Source organism: Sparus aurata, chromosome 18 (genome assembly GCF_900880675.1).
Source record: "Sparus aurata chromosome 18, fSpaAur1.1, whole genome shotgun sequence".
NCBI classification, from domain to species: Eukaryota; Metazoa; Chordata; class Actinopteri; order Spariformes; family Sparidae; genus Sparus; species Sparus aurata.
The window spans coordinates 36406539-36420806 of record NC_044204.1 but is presented as its reverse complement, the minus strand read 5'-3'; the positions used below and the strand labels follow the sequence as shown (position 1 = coordinate 36420806).

Here is a 14268-nt window from a genome sequence, read left to right as displayed (position 1 = left end):
GGAAGGATGGAGCGTGAGATTGACAGGCGGATCGGTGCAGCGGCCGCAGTAATGCGGTCGTTGTATCGGTCTGTCGTGGTGAAGAGAGAACTGAGCCAAAAGGCGAAGCTCTCGCTTTACCAGTCAATCTACATTCCTACCCTCACCTATGGCCATGAACTTTGGGTTATGACCGAAAGAATAAGATCCCGGATACAAGCGGCCGAAATGAGTTTCCTCCGCAGGGTGGCAGGGCGCTCCCTTAGAGATAGGGTGAGGAGCTCTGTCACCCGGGAGGAGCTCGGAGTAGAGCCGCTGCTCCTCCACATCGAGAGGAGCCAGCTGAGGTGGCTCGGGCATCTGTTTCGGATGCCCCCGGGACACCTCCCTCGGGAGGTGTTCCTGGCATGTCCCGCCGGGAAGAGACCCCGAGGAAGACCCAGGACACGCTGGTGTGACTATGTCACTCAGCTGGCCTGGGAACGCCTTGGGATCCTCCTGGAAGAGCTGGAGGAAGTGTCCGGGAAGAGGGAAGTCTGGGTGTCCCTGCTCAGGCAGCTGCCCCCGCGACCCGGCCCCGGATAAGCGGACGAAAATGGATGGATGGATGGATGGATGGTCCGTCTGAATGACATGAAACTACTTCCCCATGAGCCTCTAAAGCTCTGTGAAGAAATTAAACTTACTTTTTCCAACTCCTCTGAGGCCATTTGACCCATTTCCAACAAACTTTGCAAGTAGCATCTGTGGACAAAACGTATCAAAAGCTTTCATTTACGTCACACCTGGTGGCGCGGTGAAAGCTTTGCACTTTGCCATAAAACCATCAACTCATTAAAACTTCCACATACAATTTGCCATCTACTCCAAATTGCTAAACATGTAGAGGATCTTGCCCTGAATACATCTGTGCGGCACACCCCGACGGCAGCATGGCCTGACGCGAATCGACTGCGAGGGCCCATTCATCGCTGCTCGCAGCTTTAATTTTGTTTTGTATTCATTTAATTCTCCATTACGAGTATGAATGCAGCTTATTGCTTATCCCTCTGTGGCACTGAGCTCCATAGTTGTGCAGTGGGAACACATGGATCAGGCTGTGCACTGGAGGACGTGTTGCTTCATTATCATGAACATGTTGGTATTAGCCTGTGGCCAGGCGTCTGTTTCCTGTGGCTACTGTGAACACACACAACATGCACGCTGAAAATGGCGAGTTCCCACTAACAAACCTGCGCTCTGTGTGTGCCTCTCTCTCCAGTGTGGGGTGTGTAAGGGACAGCTGGGCGACACGACCACGGGGACGGACGTCCGGATCAGAAACGGCCTCCTCAACTGCCACCAGTGCTACATCCGCTCCCGCTGTGAGTCCCTCCCCCTCTCTCTCTCCTCTCATGTCTCCTTTCCATCTCCATCACCCTTCTTTCTCTCTGTCTTCTGTCTCTGTTTCTATCCATCCATCCAAAACATAAAACCATCATCAGTAACAAAAGACACAAGCTCCTGAACTGAATGAATAACTCTCGTGTTCCATGACGTTCGTGAAGAGACAGTTTAATCATCCTGAGATATAAAAAGGGTTAGCTGTTGTTGTGCCTCATTGTTTTCTAATGTTAGCCATCTTTCATATTTTCACTGATGAACACACGCAGTTTTTTAATAAGGTGACGGTGTTGTAACACAGCAGTAAATAAGACGCTGGTGCAGCAGGTAGAAAAGCTTTGTTTGATTTATTGTTCTCAAAGTAAACTCGACACTATTGTATGATAAAATATTTAAGCTGTATTTCAAAGGTTCTTGCTGTATTGCCGCCCCGCTGTGTGGCTGATAAGACGAGCGTATTTTAATATAACGTTGCTACCCGGCGCAGCTTTAATGAAGAAGTGTCAGACACGGTGACGCTGCCTGACTGGAGCGATGGATCTGAAGCTGCATCGAGAGGAAGAGGTGATGTAGCAGCCGGGAGAGGACGACAGTATCTGTCCGTCTGTCTCACCTCAGCTGCACAGAGACAAAGTTCACTCTCTCTAAAAGACGCAGCTCACATTCCCTCTCAGCAGCTGTTATCACCGGACGATCAGAAAACCACAAAATCAAATCAGAGTCTAAATCAGAAGTCATTATCCGACATCAAGAGGTTTTATTTCATTGGAGCCGAATGTCATTGACCTTAAAATCCCTAAATAAACAGAAGTGTTTTCTAAATGTGTGTGTTTCCTCCTCTTTCTGTTTCTCTTCAAGCGGCCGGACAGCCAACCACTTTGTGACGCTCGCCAGAAACGCACAAGGTTCATGGAAGAAACCCCCCCATCCTCGTTTTAAGCCGATTATCTGCAAATCATGTCCTTCACAGCGTGTCGAGATCTTTGCATCAGTAACCAATGAAGATTCATCATGGGGCCAAACAGGGATCTGGGCACAGTCTTTAAAAAAAACAAAAAAACAGTCTTGGTGTTTCTGTCAGTGAATGTGGATGTGATTGGTCCACGTACGACCACAGACTGTGTCATCATGCAGCGAACAGGAAAGAGAAAGAGGGACGCTGCTCTGGGGTGGCGGCCATGTTGAAAAGAAAACACTCACATCCACAGAGGCTTCAGACGCCGGCAGCGTCCGACACTGACGGAGAGCGCAGAGAGAGCCGTGTGTTCCCGTCTCGTTCAGTAGAATCACATTCTGTTGAAATGTGAATATTTACCATTCAGTTCCATATGATGGAAATGCAGTGTATCACATAAAATCGCTTTTTTATCATTTAAGAAATATTTTCTTAATTTGGAGTGATCAGAATCCTAAAACCTGAAAGATAAGTGAATATGTGTTGAGGCAGCTCGGATCGGATCTGTTATATTTCTCCTAACAGGCGGATCTGAAAACTATTACTGATGAACACCCTGCAATTAAATCAAATACAACATTTATAGAAAAAGTGCAATAAAGGAAGAAACTCACTATCCACAGTGTGAACAGTAATCGTCACAGTGACCTCGTCCGTCTCTCCTGTGCTGCTGGATTGAATTAGCTTCTATATTTAAACATATTATGGATGTAGTTTCATCATTAGGGCAATAACTCGACTTGTGAGCTGTTTCTGTGCTTCTGGGTCACAGCAGGTAGCTCCTGCAGCCTGTCCGCTTGGAAAGTCAGGATTATAATGTGCCTTAGGAAAGCAAGGTGATGCAGGAAAACAAAACACCAGCTGTTTGGTGTTTTCTTCTCTTTTTCTTTTAGTTTCTGGGATGTACGGAGGGATTCTGGCCAAATTGGAACCGTTGAGCCTGCAGACAGAGCGGCTGCAGCCCTCCTGTACATCAGCTTCACTTCAGCTGATAAGTTCTGTTTCTTTCACACGAACACTCCTTTAGTTCACAGCTCCCCTCTTTGATTTGCAGTGATAAGTCCAGAGGAATACAGATGTTGTCTGAGAATAGAGTCAATGCTGCGGGGGAAATTTAATTTCACATGTTGTTTTATTCTAGAGTCATATAGACTTCTGTATGCTATTAATTGAGGTAATTTTGATAATTGCTCAGTGGTAGGATTCATTTATACAAGTAAAACTCACCAGTACATGTAGAGGTAACATGAACACACATACCAGCAGCAGTTGCATTATTTGGTTGGATGAAACTAAAGATCTGTGCCGCCGGCTGCACATTTTAAGTCACCTGCTTCTTTTTTCTCTTTTATTTTGACCTTGTATGAGAAGAGCTCGGTTCTGTATTGTGGATGTTAAAAAAGATGCACGTTTAAGCCTAAAACCAAATGATTTGCTGTATGAAAGCAAACTAGCAGCCTCCTCCTCCTCCTCCAGCCGAGCTTCTCCTCCGGGTTCATCTCTCTGATCTACAGTATTTCTAAGCTTCTGTTCCGATTGTGTATTTTCTTTTTTTTTATCCTCATTTAGCTCATGAATAACTCTCGGCTGAGCCTCTGTTGGCGGGATCTTTGAGTCGGAGCTCTATATTCAGACGGTCTTCTGAACAGGACAGTTGGGGAATGAAACCTTTTACGTCTGTTCTGTATTTATTGTAATATTCACCTGAACACTATCCGAAAATATAGATTAATTTGATGTTTAAATGCGATGGCATTTATAGCATACTGTATGTTTATAAATAAAATGTTATAAATTAAAACTGGGCTTCTGTTTGTGATTTCTGCAGCAGTCCTTTAACAGTGGAAGAAACCTGAAATCTAACTGTCTCTGTGCCGTTATATTAATATCTGTAGACGTGCTGTGTGTACATCTCTACACACACAATCTGGGTTCATGTATTTCTCTTTATCATTATATTTCTGTCTTGCTTTGCCTGGTCTCTGTCTGATCAGTCGTTCCTCTGTGTGCTGCTCTTTCCTGATGCAGTCGTGTCTTTCAGTGAATAACAGCCTGAAATATTCAGTGAAGAGGAGAAAACCAGAATCAGGTTTTAGTGAAGAGTCTGATTTCACTTCAGTGCTGCGACGCCCTGCTGGTTTATTCATGTGGTTACTTTATGTCTAAATGAAGCTGTGAGGTGGCAGAGAGACTGACCGGAGGAACAGCAAGAAGCTTCAGACAAACACTGATGATGTGAAATAACAGAATATTAATACTGATATACTCATCATTAAAGAAAAGGCTGAAGCATAATGTTCATGTGTCAGATCCATTCAGGGTTTGTTCTTTTGTAAAGTTCAGCTCAGATTATGATTATGAGATGATGGATTCAGATTAAAGCACCTGAGTTTTGGACCAAACTCACATTTCTGTCATCAGGTCACGTGTTCTCACAGCTTCTACTCCTGAACTGTGACTCCAGCAATATTCAGACTGGAGCAACAAATGTGACGCCAGAAAAGAAGATTTTAAAATCTTTGATGCATTAAGAAAGAAAGAAGGAGAGAAGACAGACAGACAGACAGACAGACAGGAGACATTAATGTGCTGTTCGGCTGTTTGGTTTTAAATCTGCTGCTTGTTTTGAGCTTTAGATCTCATGTTGACACGAAACTGAGACTTTGTTTGTTTGTCAAACTGCGTCACATTTCAGAAGACCAATGTTTTACTCTGGACTAAGGCCAATAGTTATATATGATATTTATATATAATAATTATACATAAAAATTATATAATATTCATACAAATAGTATGAAAAATGTATATATAAATATTATTCTTATATAAATAGTATATAATATTTATCTATAAAAAATATTATGTAATATTTATAAAATATATATATAAATATTACGTAAAAATATTATGTAATATTTATAAGATATATATATATATATATATATATAAATATTACATAAAAATATTATGAAATATTTATAATTAAATATGTATATAACTACTATATATAATAATAAATCCTGCGGGCTGTGGCGCTGAACTCTCCTTTTCAAACCGCCGTGACAGAAACTTTGTGTTTCATGCTGATCGATGATAAAAACGCTGTTCTGAGTGTTTGATTAAAACCTGAAACGGGCACAACAAATCATCACTTTGCTGTATTTCCTGATTTGTCCAAAGAAAACATGACAAAGCAACTTGGACTATTATTTTTTTATCATCAACAACCATTTGAATGGTACACCTGGAAAACTATGTGCACATGTAGAAATATTTCCTTCTTAAATATAAGCATTCATTACCTACATATAAATAACTTTCAGATCCGAGACAAAACATGTTACATAATGCTCACAAAATGGAAGGAACTCATCGGAAATCAGACAAAGAGACAACATGCAAATTATATCCAAATAAATACAATGTTTGCATCATTCCCTTTTTTTGTTTACCCAAAATAAATTCTTCGGAGGGAATCTTTGTAAAACATCGAAAAGACTGGGTCGATCTACGAGGGGAGGATGAACTATGGTCCAACTAGAGGAGACAATAATACGTATTAACACTTTACAATCTGAGCCACAAAAACACTGCCGTAGAAAGACACACACAACATACACATTTCCTGTCAGAGGTGAACATTGCAGTAGTTTGTGCCTTTTTTTCTCTCGAGGAAATAATTGTGTTTATATCGATAATTTAAAGAAACTAAACTCTTCAGCAGCCTGGAAATAAAACCAACCACACAGCTGTGAGAGGCCGGACAGCAGCGTGTGTCTGTGAGAGAACAGGAAGCGGAATGCGTCGGAGAGCGTCCTCCCTCCTGGACATGAAACGTCTCTCTGGCAAACAAAGCAGCTGTTGAACTCTGACATGTGACTTCACGAGGCTCCTTTGCTCACTGATGGCACGTTTCCAGCGCGCAGACGTTTGTGTTTGCTCATAAATGTTTGGCCCAAAAAATGTTCGTCTTAACAAGTCCCCGTCCTCCAGGAGCCAGTCTGAGATGTGTGATCAGTTTTCTTAAAACAAGAGGAACCTTTCGCTCTGGGATCAGTTTTCTTTTGTGGATTTACGCATGAAGAATGTTTCGTTGCTGTTGTTTCTGTTGATATGAGTCTTTAGGAGTGACGGGAAACATTTCACTCGTCTTGCACTTGTTTTAAGAAAACCCCGTTGTGTTATGAGACAACTTGTCAAGATGGATATTTGTACAGCTAAAGTGTCCACTGACCACAAGAAACGGCGCAAGGCATAAAAATAAAATAACCGAGTTGTCGTCTTCTTTTTAACTGCTTGTTTGTGTCCTTAAGTCTGTCGCGGGCGATTGCTTTTCAGTCTCCGGAGGATGAGGACGCGCCTCTCTCCCTCTGCTCTTCTTGTGGAGCTTCATTAGAACATGCTGGTCTTTACTAACGTCGCTTTGGCTCCGTTCTGTCTTTGCAAAGACGACAGTACGCTGGCGAACGGCCCGCCCAATGAGTCCGGGATAGAGGTGATGGTCCCCGGGGCGGTGGCCCAGCCTTGGCTCGGTGCTGTCACTCCCATGCCGCTGGACACGGAGGTCTTCACTTGGTCCACCTGTCCGTTCCCGGTGGTGTTGACCTGGCCTCCGGTGGGGCTCGGTCCGCCGCAGTTGGAGGTGGGCACGGGGTTCGGGCCCGGTCCTCCTGTGCTGTCGGGGTCGGTAGATTTGGTGTCTTTGTTGTCTTCATCTCTGGAGTCCGACTTTTTTCCAGAATTGGACTTGGCAGCCGCTGCGGCCGCTGCAGCTGCGCGCTCCTGCTTGCGGAACTTGGCACGCCGGTTTTGGAACCAAACCTGGAATGAACCAAGTAGAAAAGTTAAACCAACATGTTTGTTTGGTTTGTGCCAAAAGAAAAAATCCAAAGAAAAAAAATCAATCGGGCTCATCTAAAACTGTCAATGTCCAAACTGATATCAGGACCTAACACGCTCCTGAGAACTTCTCTGAAATGCGTCCTGGGGATTAAATGTGCAAAAATGTTTAATGACTCTAAAATTTGCACATTAATATACAAGAGTGTGTTAGATGGTGCAGGCATTTAAAGGCTTTAGTGCATCATATCAAAAATGTTTTTATTGCACTAAAATGTATTAAAATTGAGTGATTAGACTTTGTGTGTTAAAATGTTTCTTAGGTGCATCTTAAATCCACCCGCGCGTAATCGTGCGTAATGGGAGCAGATTGTTGGAGAGCCGGTCGCCGCGTACCTGCACTCTGGCTTCAGTCAGATCGATTTTGAGTGCCAGCTCCTCTCTGGTGTAGATGTCCGGGTAGTGCGTCTCAGCGAACACCCGCTCCAGCTCCTTCAGCTGGGCACTGGTGAACGTGGTCCGGATGCGCCTCTGCTTCCTCTTCTCGTTCAGTCCGCCGTGATCCGTGAAGAGTTTGTAGGGAACTGAAAACCAAATAAAATGTCAGCGTCAGACGTGCAGGGCTCTTATCGTACACGAGTGTGTGTGTGGCTGTGATGCTGTCAGATGGAAGCGAACTCAAATTCGATATTTTGTCTAAAATCCGGTTAAGGATCTGGGCTAAAGCGCTCAATCGTATTACGCCTTTGATTACCTGTGAATTACTTCTGAATTGATAACGCTGCTGACCTGTGATGCGGTTAATTGTAATGTTAAACTAATTGTTGCTCCTCATATTGAGGCTCAAGTTTGAAAACTTGTCATAATGTTCCCATCCGCGCCGCTCGTTGCTACTGTAACTCCAATTCGGTGTCAATAATGAGCTTTAGTCTTTGGTTATCTAATTATTTTCGAAGCTTTATGTCTCATCGCAAAGTAAATAAATTATGCCTATCATTTTGGCAGCTTAAGATAATTCTGTTGGCGGTTTTGGGTGTGACTGGGATAGTATAACCCCGTAACCGAATTACCGCTTGCCTGCAATCGCTTCTAACGTGATAAATTCTTTCATTTGTGTAAGCAAATTTCGTTTGGTAAATACTAAACACATTTCCATTTTCAAATGCAATCAAGACGTCCTATAATACGCCGGGTTGAGGCTCCGGAGCCGCTGCTTACCTGCGGCGTACGGGCTGCTCTGGTGGTCCCGCAGGGTCCCCAGGCTGCAGGACCCCGGCGTGAGCGACGGACAGCCGGAGGTGGCCCCGAAAGTGGTCCTGATGGGATTGTACTGAAACCCACTGGCTTGACTGCACGAACTGAAGTCCGCATAGGCCGATGCCAAGCTCGACGTGTCCATCCCGGCCATACATGACTCGTAGGCAGAGGAATTTAGGTAAGAATACTCCATTTTATACATTTGAGAAGGCTCGGTGGAGTTAGAAAGCTTCCACTTCCCGGGAAAAAAAATGTCAAACAAAAAGTACCCCCAAAAATTGGGCTGTTCAGTGAAAAAAAAATTAATAAAAATCAAAATGAGGAGGACGCGCGCGGTCTGAGCTGTGGGGGGAACGAGGACTGGTTTGGTTTGAACTGGTTGGAAGGAGGCTGGACGGTGGGACGATGTTCACTGCTCAGCGCCTGCTCCAAAACTGGCCTCCTTTATAGGAACCTAGCCCTGTTTTATGAAAAGCCCCCTAAGAGCCGCCTAGCCCGAGGTCTCTAGAGCATATAGTCCTCATAATAAACTTGGCTCTTTCCGCTTGGACAATAGCAAAGCGTTTGGTCTTATTGCTAGCGCTTTTTTACATGACAATAACTCATCAGTCTATTGGGCTGGCACTGGGGGCCCGGGCTGTCCAACCTCCCTATCATTGATCCCCTGCATCTCTAATTAGAATTTAATACCACGCCATTACGCACCCCTCCACCACCACCCCCGCCGCGCCTCCAACCCCTCCACCCCTCTACCCATCCACCCCACTCCTCTCCAACCACCATCTTGCCCTTTAATTCAATCACACCACTTGGAAATAATGAAAGTTGGGTGACGATTCTCCCTGATCCAATTTTCTCCAAGCTTTTAAGCCTTTTAAGCGGCCGTATACCTTGGGCAGGATTTCACATAGTATTCCCCCTCTGCCTCTTCCTCTCTGCCGTCTGCTCCGACTCTGTCTCTCTCTGCTGCTTTCTCTCCTCCTTCTGCTCTGAAGCAGAAAAACACGTCCGTTCATCAGGTTTAACGAGCAGCTTTTGGTGTGTGTGACGGATTTTTGTGGTTTAAAATGTATTTTTTAGACAATAAAAATGTGCAGCTGTGGTGATTTCACCTGGTTGCTGGCGCTCTGCAGCAGCGCGCACGGCCTCGTCTCACCTCCTGCTTCAGAGTGAAACTCTTCACAGACTGTTAGCTGATGAATCCTCTTTTTCCTCTCAGTGTATAAACACACCGCGGACACGGAGCTGCACACTGTACCCGATCACTCCACTGTTCTCATTTCTTATCGTTTTATGTAATTTAATCTGAAAATATTATGGTGTGTTTTTATTGTTTATCTTGGACTTTAAAATCAGCTCTTTAACATGTCTGAGTCCTGCCTGTGCAGCAGCTCGACTCAAGTGAATAAATGAAAGTTAGAAATTGTCTCTGTGGATTAAAAACGCATCATTTTGCATTTTACGCGCAGAAATAATCGAGTTTCTCTGCTTCGATTTAATAAAAACGCCCTTTCTGCCAAATAAACTGGACGCGTGTCCGAATGTTTCCCTGCTGCTGCAGAGTCCTCTGTGCTAAACTTCCGGGTGTGTTCTTATGATTCAAATGAGTTTGTAATTGTCTTTATTACTTTCATTATTCCGTTTATTTGGCAAATAACATCTTTCTAATGAAAGTAACGAACTGGCGGGGCAGTCATCGGACCTCTTAGGCTCACAATATTGGCTGAGTGGTTAATTCGGTTTGTGTAATAAGGTGAACGTTTCGTTTGGAGCTCACACGCTCTGCTCCTCTTTCCTTCACTGGAGTTCAAGCCCGCGTTCTTTTTTTTCTCCAAATTATAGAAACACAAAAAGGCGCAACAGGAATTCTTGTGCATCAATTAAATTTAGCAGAAGAGGTTTTGAATCCTGTGATTGATCCGGTAGAGCAGCACAGAAACACCGCCGATGATTTTATTCTAATAATCCTGCAGGACCGAAAGTCTCTGTGAGGTTCCACTGACTCATCAGAGTGTTTATGATATAAAGATTATTAAAGATCTCTTTAACTTTCATTGGGTTTATTTTACTTCAGAGTACCGATCTTATTTTAATAATAACAAAATAACAATATCATAATAACAACAACAACGATAATAATAACAACACCAGAACAATAATGATAATAACAATAACAATAACAACAATAGTAACGATAATAATAATAATAATTATGATACAATAATAATGACATTAATAATGATGATAATAATAATAATAATAATAATAATAATAATATAATCTGAGATAAATGTTTATCTGTTGAATTTGGATCAGTAAGGAGAAATGAAAGGAGCGAACTCAGAACCCTGTGACGACATGCAGGTGGTCCAATAAATCTTTTGTCTCAGTTTAACATCTTAACTTTAAAAGACAGTTTCAGAACCTGGTGTCAGTGTCTCGGAACCCGCCTTCATTCCACACCAGAACCGAATGTGCTGATGACCCATGATCTTGTTTTTAGAGCCGAACAAAAGGACAATAAGGAGGATTTTAAGAATAAGGCACCAGGCGCCTTTATGAGTCGAACATGTGGTCCACACAGGCTCCCGTATTATCTGTTAAAATAAACCCGCTCGGATTCGCCATCAATTATTTTCCCTCCGCAGCCGCTGACGTGCTGCAGTGTGTTTCTCTCCTTTTCTTCGTGTGCACATTGTCTTCTCAGAGATCAACGAGCGCCCAAAAAAAGAAACTTAATTCTTTCCAACACGACCACGGTCCCTATTATGTAAATCTGTTCCTTTTTTTTTATTTTCCTCTCTTTTCTTACGCACGAGCTGGGACCCTAAAGTTGTACCAAATGGTTAATTTGATTATTGAAACCAAAGAGCCAAATGGTTCACCGTCCTCCCTCCACGCGTCTGGCGGCGAGAAAAGAAACCATCTCTGGGAATTAATCTAATAACGCTCAAAGAAACGAGAAGTCTTTTCTGATATTTCTCCGAGGCAAACACAATTATAGCTTTTAGCCATCGGGTTCTTTCACTGAGGCCGCTCTTTATTCCTGCGGTCTATAGCCGCTGCAGAGTCCAGCAGCTATTCAAACGCCTCCTCTTTTATAGTTCCACATCTTTTAATTCTTTCAGCTGGTTCGGGGTGAGGGGTTTGATATTTTGATGTGAGAATATTAAATCCGAAAGGCGGAACTCAATTGATTTCATGGATTTTCTTTTCAGCTTTTACAAGATGCAGGACAGTTGAACTCCTGCTCAGGAGCCTGGAGCTGCAGGTCGCGCTTTGTATTTAACACCGGTGATTTACAGTAACATAATGAGCCTTTGATCCAACTAAAGCGGTATTTAACTCGTAATTATGTGGCAAATAAAGGGCTTCAACCATATGCCTTCACTTAAATAAATCAGCAAAATACGATGTGTGCGAGACCCTAAATTCCGCCGGCAAGTGCCGGACAAAAGCGGCGGTACGGGAGGAACTCCTCTCCATTTAGTGCGCACTGTCGTTGCTCAGCAATAAAGGAATGCGGGTCGACAAGAGGGACAAAAAGAGGAACAAAATGCCATTGTCTCTGGATGGATTGGATGGATCCACTCCCCCGAAAAGGCAGAAAGACACAGCGGAGGATAAAGAGCGAGAGAGGGCGCGATGGGAGGGTCCCGCTGTCACATTTCACCTACAATGTCTCACTCCTGCGCCCGAGGAAATCCTGCGCTTATCAAAACGGTTATTAATAAGGCCGCGTGTTGCAGGGGAGGGGCTCGAGAGCACGTCAAAAAATTCATTTTGGGCATGCTCTCGTGGCAATTTAGTCTGATGTCTCAATTTGACGGGATGAATGAAGCTGGGGTCGCTGTCACCTGCGAAACTGTGAAAACTGTGAAAACTGTGAACACTGCGGTGATTTAACGCTCCAGCTCCACAGTAACGATCCAAAAATTACAATTTGTAATAAATCATAATACGTTTTTATATTTTGTTGTTCAAGATTTGAAGTTACACAGAGAAAACATTTCAACAGGAGAAAGAGGGAAAGAAGCAGACATCTGAGTTAAAGGTGTTCCAGGCCGCTGCGTAAAAAGCGCATCGCGTTTCCAAGCGCACAGATGGAAAGTGACATCTGGAGAAGAGGCTAAATTAAATTAGAAGCTGGTGTCTTCTCTCGGTGTCTGCGGGAAAAACTGTCGAGCACCAAAGACTCCGGCGTGCCTCGCGCTGCTGCTGCTGTTATTGTTATTAGACGTTTCTGAGTGTTTCACCTGATGCGTCTCTGGCGCAGATCTGAGGGCGTCGTGCGCCTCGGAGATGGAGACAGAAGATGATACAGCTGCCTGAAATCATTTTATCCAGAAAATAGACTGTATGCATCTTTATAGAATATTATAAATCATAAAATAACAACATGTGGGGTCACTGACGTGACATAAAGTGGAGAGAAAAGCACATTTATAAAACGTTTTTATTTCGCTCACATGGAAGCAAAGTGATTAATTTACAGATCCAACACGAGTTCAGCGGTGGATGTGTTATTCTCGTGTACTCCGGGCTCTTGTGTGTGATATCGCCCTCCTGTCTCACATTAACTCGCCTCTTTGTTTTCCAGATGCTGCAGCCGGCTCGTGCAGAGCGCGGCTCGTCTCTCTTGGCCTCTCCGGCCCCTCTGAGCTTTATCTGCGCTTCCCAAGTGACCAAGAGACCAGCCAGTGGATTAACATAAAAATCTTATTCCGGGGGATAAGATTAGGAAACATATTACCCTCAAACGCGGCCTTGGCACGGGCGAGAGCCAGGCAAGGAATCAATTACTAAATTACTCCAACCTCTAAGTCGACATTAACGCAGAGAAATGCCATCGACCGGTTCTGAAATAAGATTTCGCAAAGATGTGATCATTAAATCTCTTGCCAGTGTTCAAGAATTTGATTCATAAAATCGTCTGAAATGAGATGGAATTAAATTCTTATCGGAGCTCTTGTCATCGTTTCATCCCGCGCTGTTTAACGTTGGTCAATGGCCTTCATGAGATTTCCCCTGTAAATAAACTTAGTAATTGAATCCGCCTCTCCACGACACATTGTTTGGTTGTTATTAATTTATTGCAGCCGTGCGGGCGGACGGATGGGAGCGCGCTGCCGGCCTGAGTGCGGCCGGGCTGCTGCTGCTGCTGCTGCTGCTGCTGCGGTGATGTCCTCTAATGTTTTCATGCACAAACACCAAAACCAGAGTGTATTTTTGGACGAACATGCAGTGAGGAAGAAGAGGAGGAGGAAGAGGAGGAGGAGGAAGAGGAGGAGGAGGAGGAGGAGGAGGAGGAGGAGGAGGAGAGGAGGAGGAGGAGGAGGAGGAGGAGGGTATCTGAAACATCATCTGTCAATTTTTTCTCCCTTTTTTTTTTTTTTTTTTTGGCCTCCTGCGTTTCACCCCCAGTGGGGTCAGGGCATATTTTATTTAGCATAGTCTGCTGGCATCACCCCCCTCCCCTCCTGCGCATTAGCAATTGACAATTATTAGCCTGAGCCTCATAAATCAGCTGCGTGACCCGTTATTATTGTTGAATTGAATAGCTGTTGGGGAAGTGAGGGTCAGTGTCATTAACTCGCCCCCGTCCCTCACCCCTCCTCCCCCTCCTCTCTCTTCCACCACCCTCGGGCCCCCTGAAGGCATTTGGCCCTCTATACAAGGACCTGCTGGCTAATAATGCCGTGTGGTCGGCCCTAAAAGCTTAATCACACATGCATTAAGCGGCAGACAGCGGCCTTTTGTGCGCACGTAGCTTTACTGGAATTAAGCGATTAATGGTCATCTGAGCGGCAGGCGACAAGGCGGCGCATCGAGGATGATGGAGCGGTTTTTAATGT

The 14268-nt window shown here is 44.1% G+C and overlaps 2 protein-coding genes across 16 annotated transcripts in view; one reads left to right on the top strand and one right to left on the bottom strand.

The window, feature by feature from the left end:
- Window positions 1-4118, top strand: part of LOC115568865 (LIM and calponin homology domains-containing protein 1) — a 97817-nt gene extending 93699 nt beyond the window's left edge. For all 15 annotated transcript variants that reach the window (XM_030396550.1, XM_030396549.1, XM_030396548.1 and 12 more), the window contains 2 exons: window positions 1241-1343; window positions 2221-4118. In XM_030396550.1, the coding sequence (XP_030252410.1) occupies window positions 1241-1343; window positions 2221-2246 (129 nt within the window). In that variant the 3' untranslated portion in view covers window positions 2247-4118. The remainder of the gene's footprint in view (window positions 1-1240; window positions 1344-2220) is intronic.
- A 1397-nt stretch (window positions 4119-5515) lies between these two features.
- On the bottom strand, window positions 5516-9001 carry phox2bb (paired like homeobox 2Bb). The gene is made up of 3 exons (XM_030395673.1): window positions 8375-9001; window positions 7553-7740; window positions 5516-7138 (listed from the first exon to the last, which is right to left on the bottom strand). The coding sequence occupies exons 1-3, from the start codon at window positions 8613-8615 to the stop codon at window positions 6710-6712; spliced, it is 858 nt and encodes a 285-aa protein (XP_030251533.1). The 5' UTR covers window positions 8616-9001; the 3' UTR covers window positions 5516-6709.
- Between the last annotated feature and the right edge of the window lie 5267 nt (window positions 9002-14268).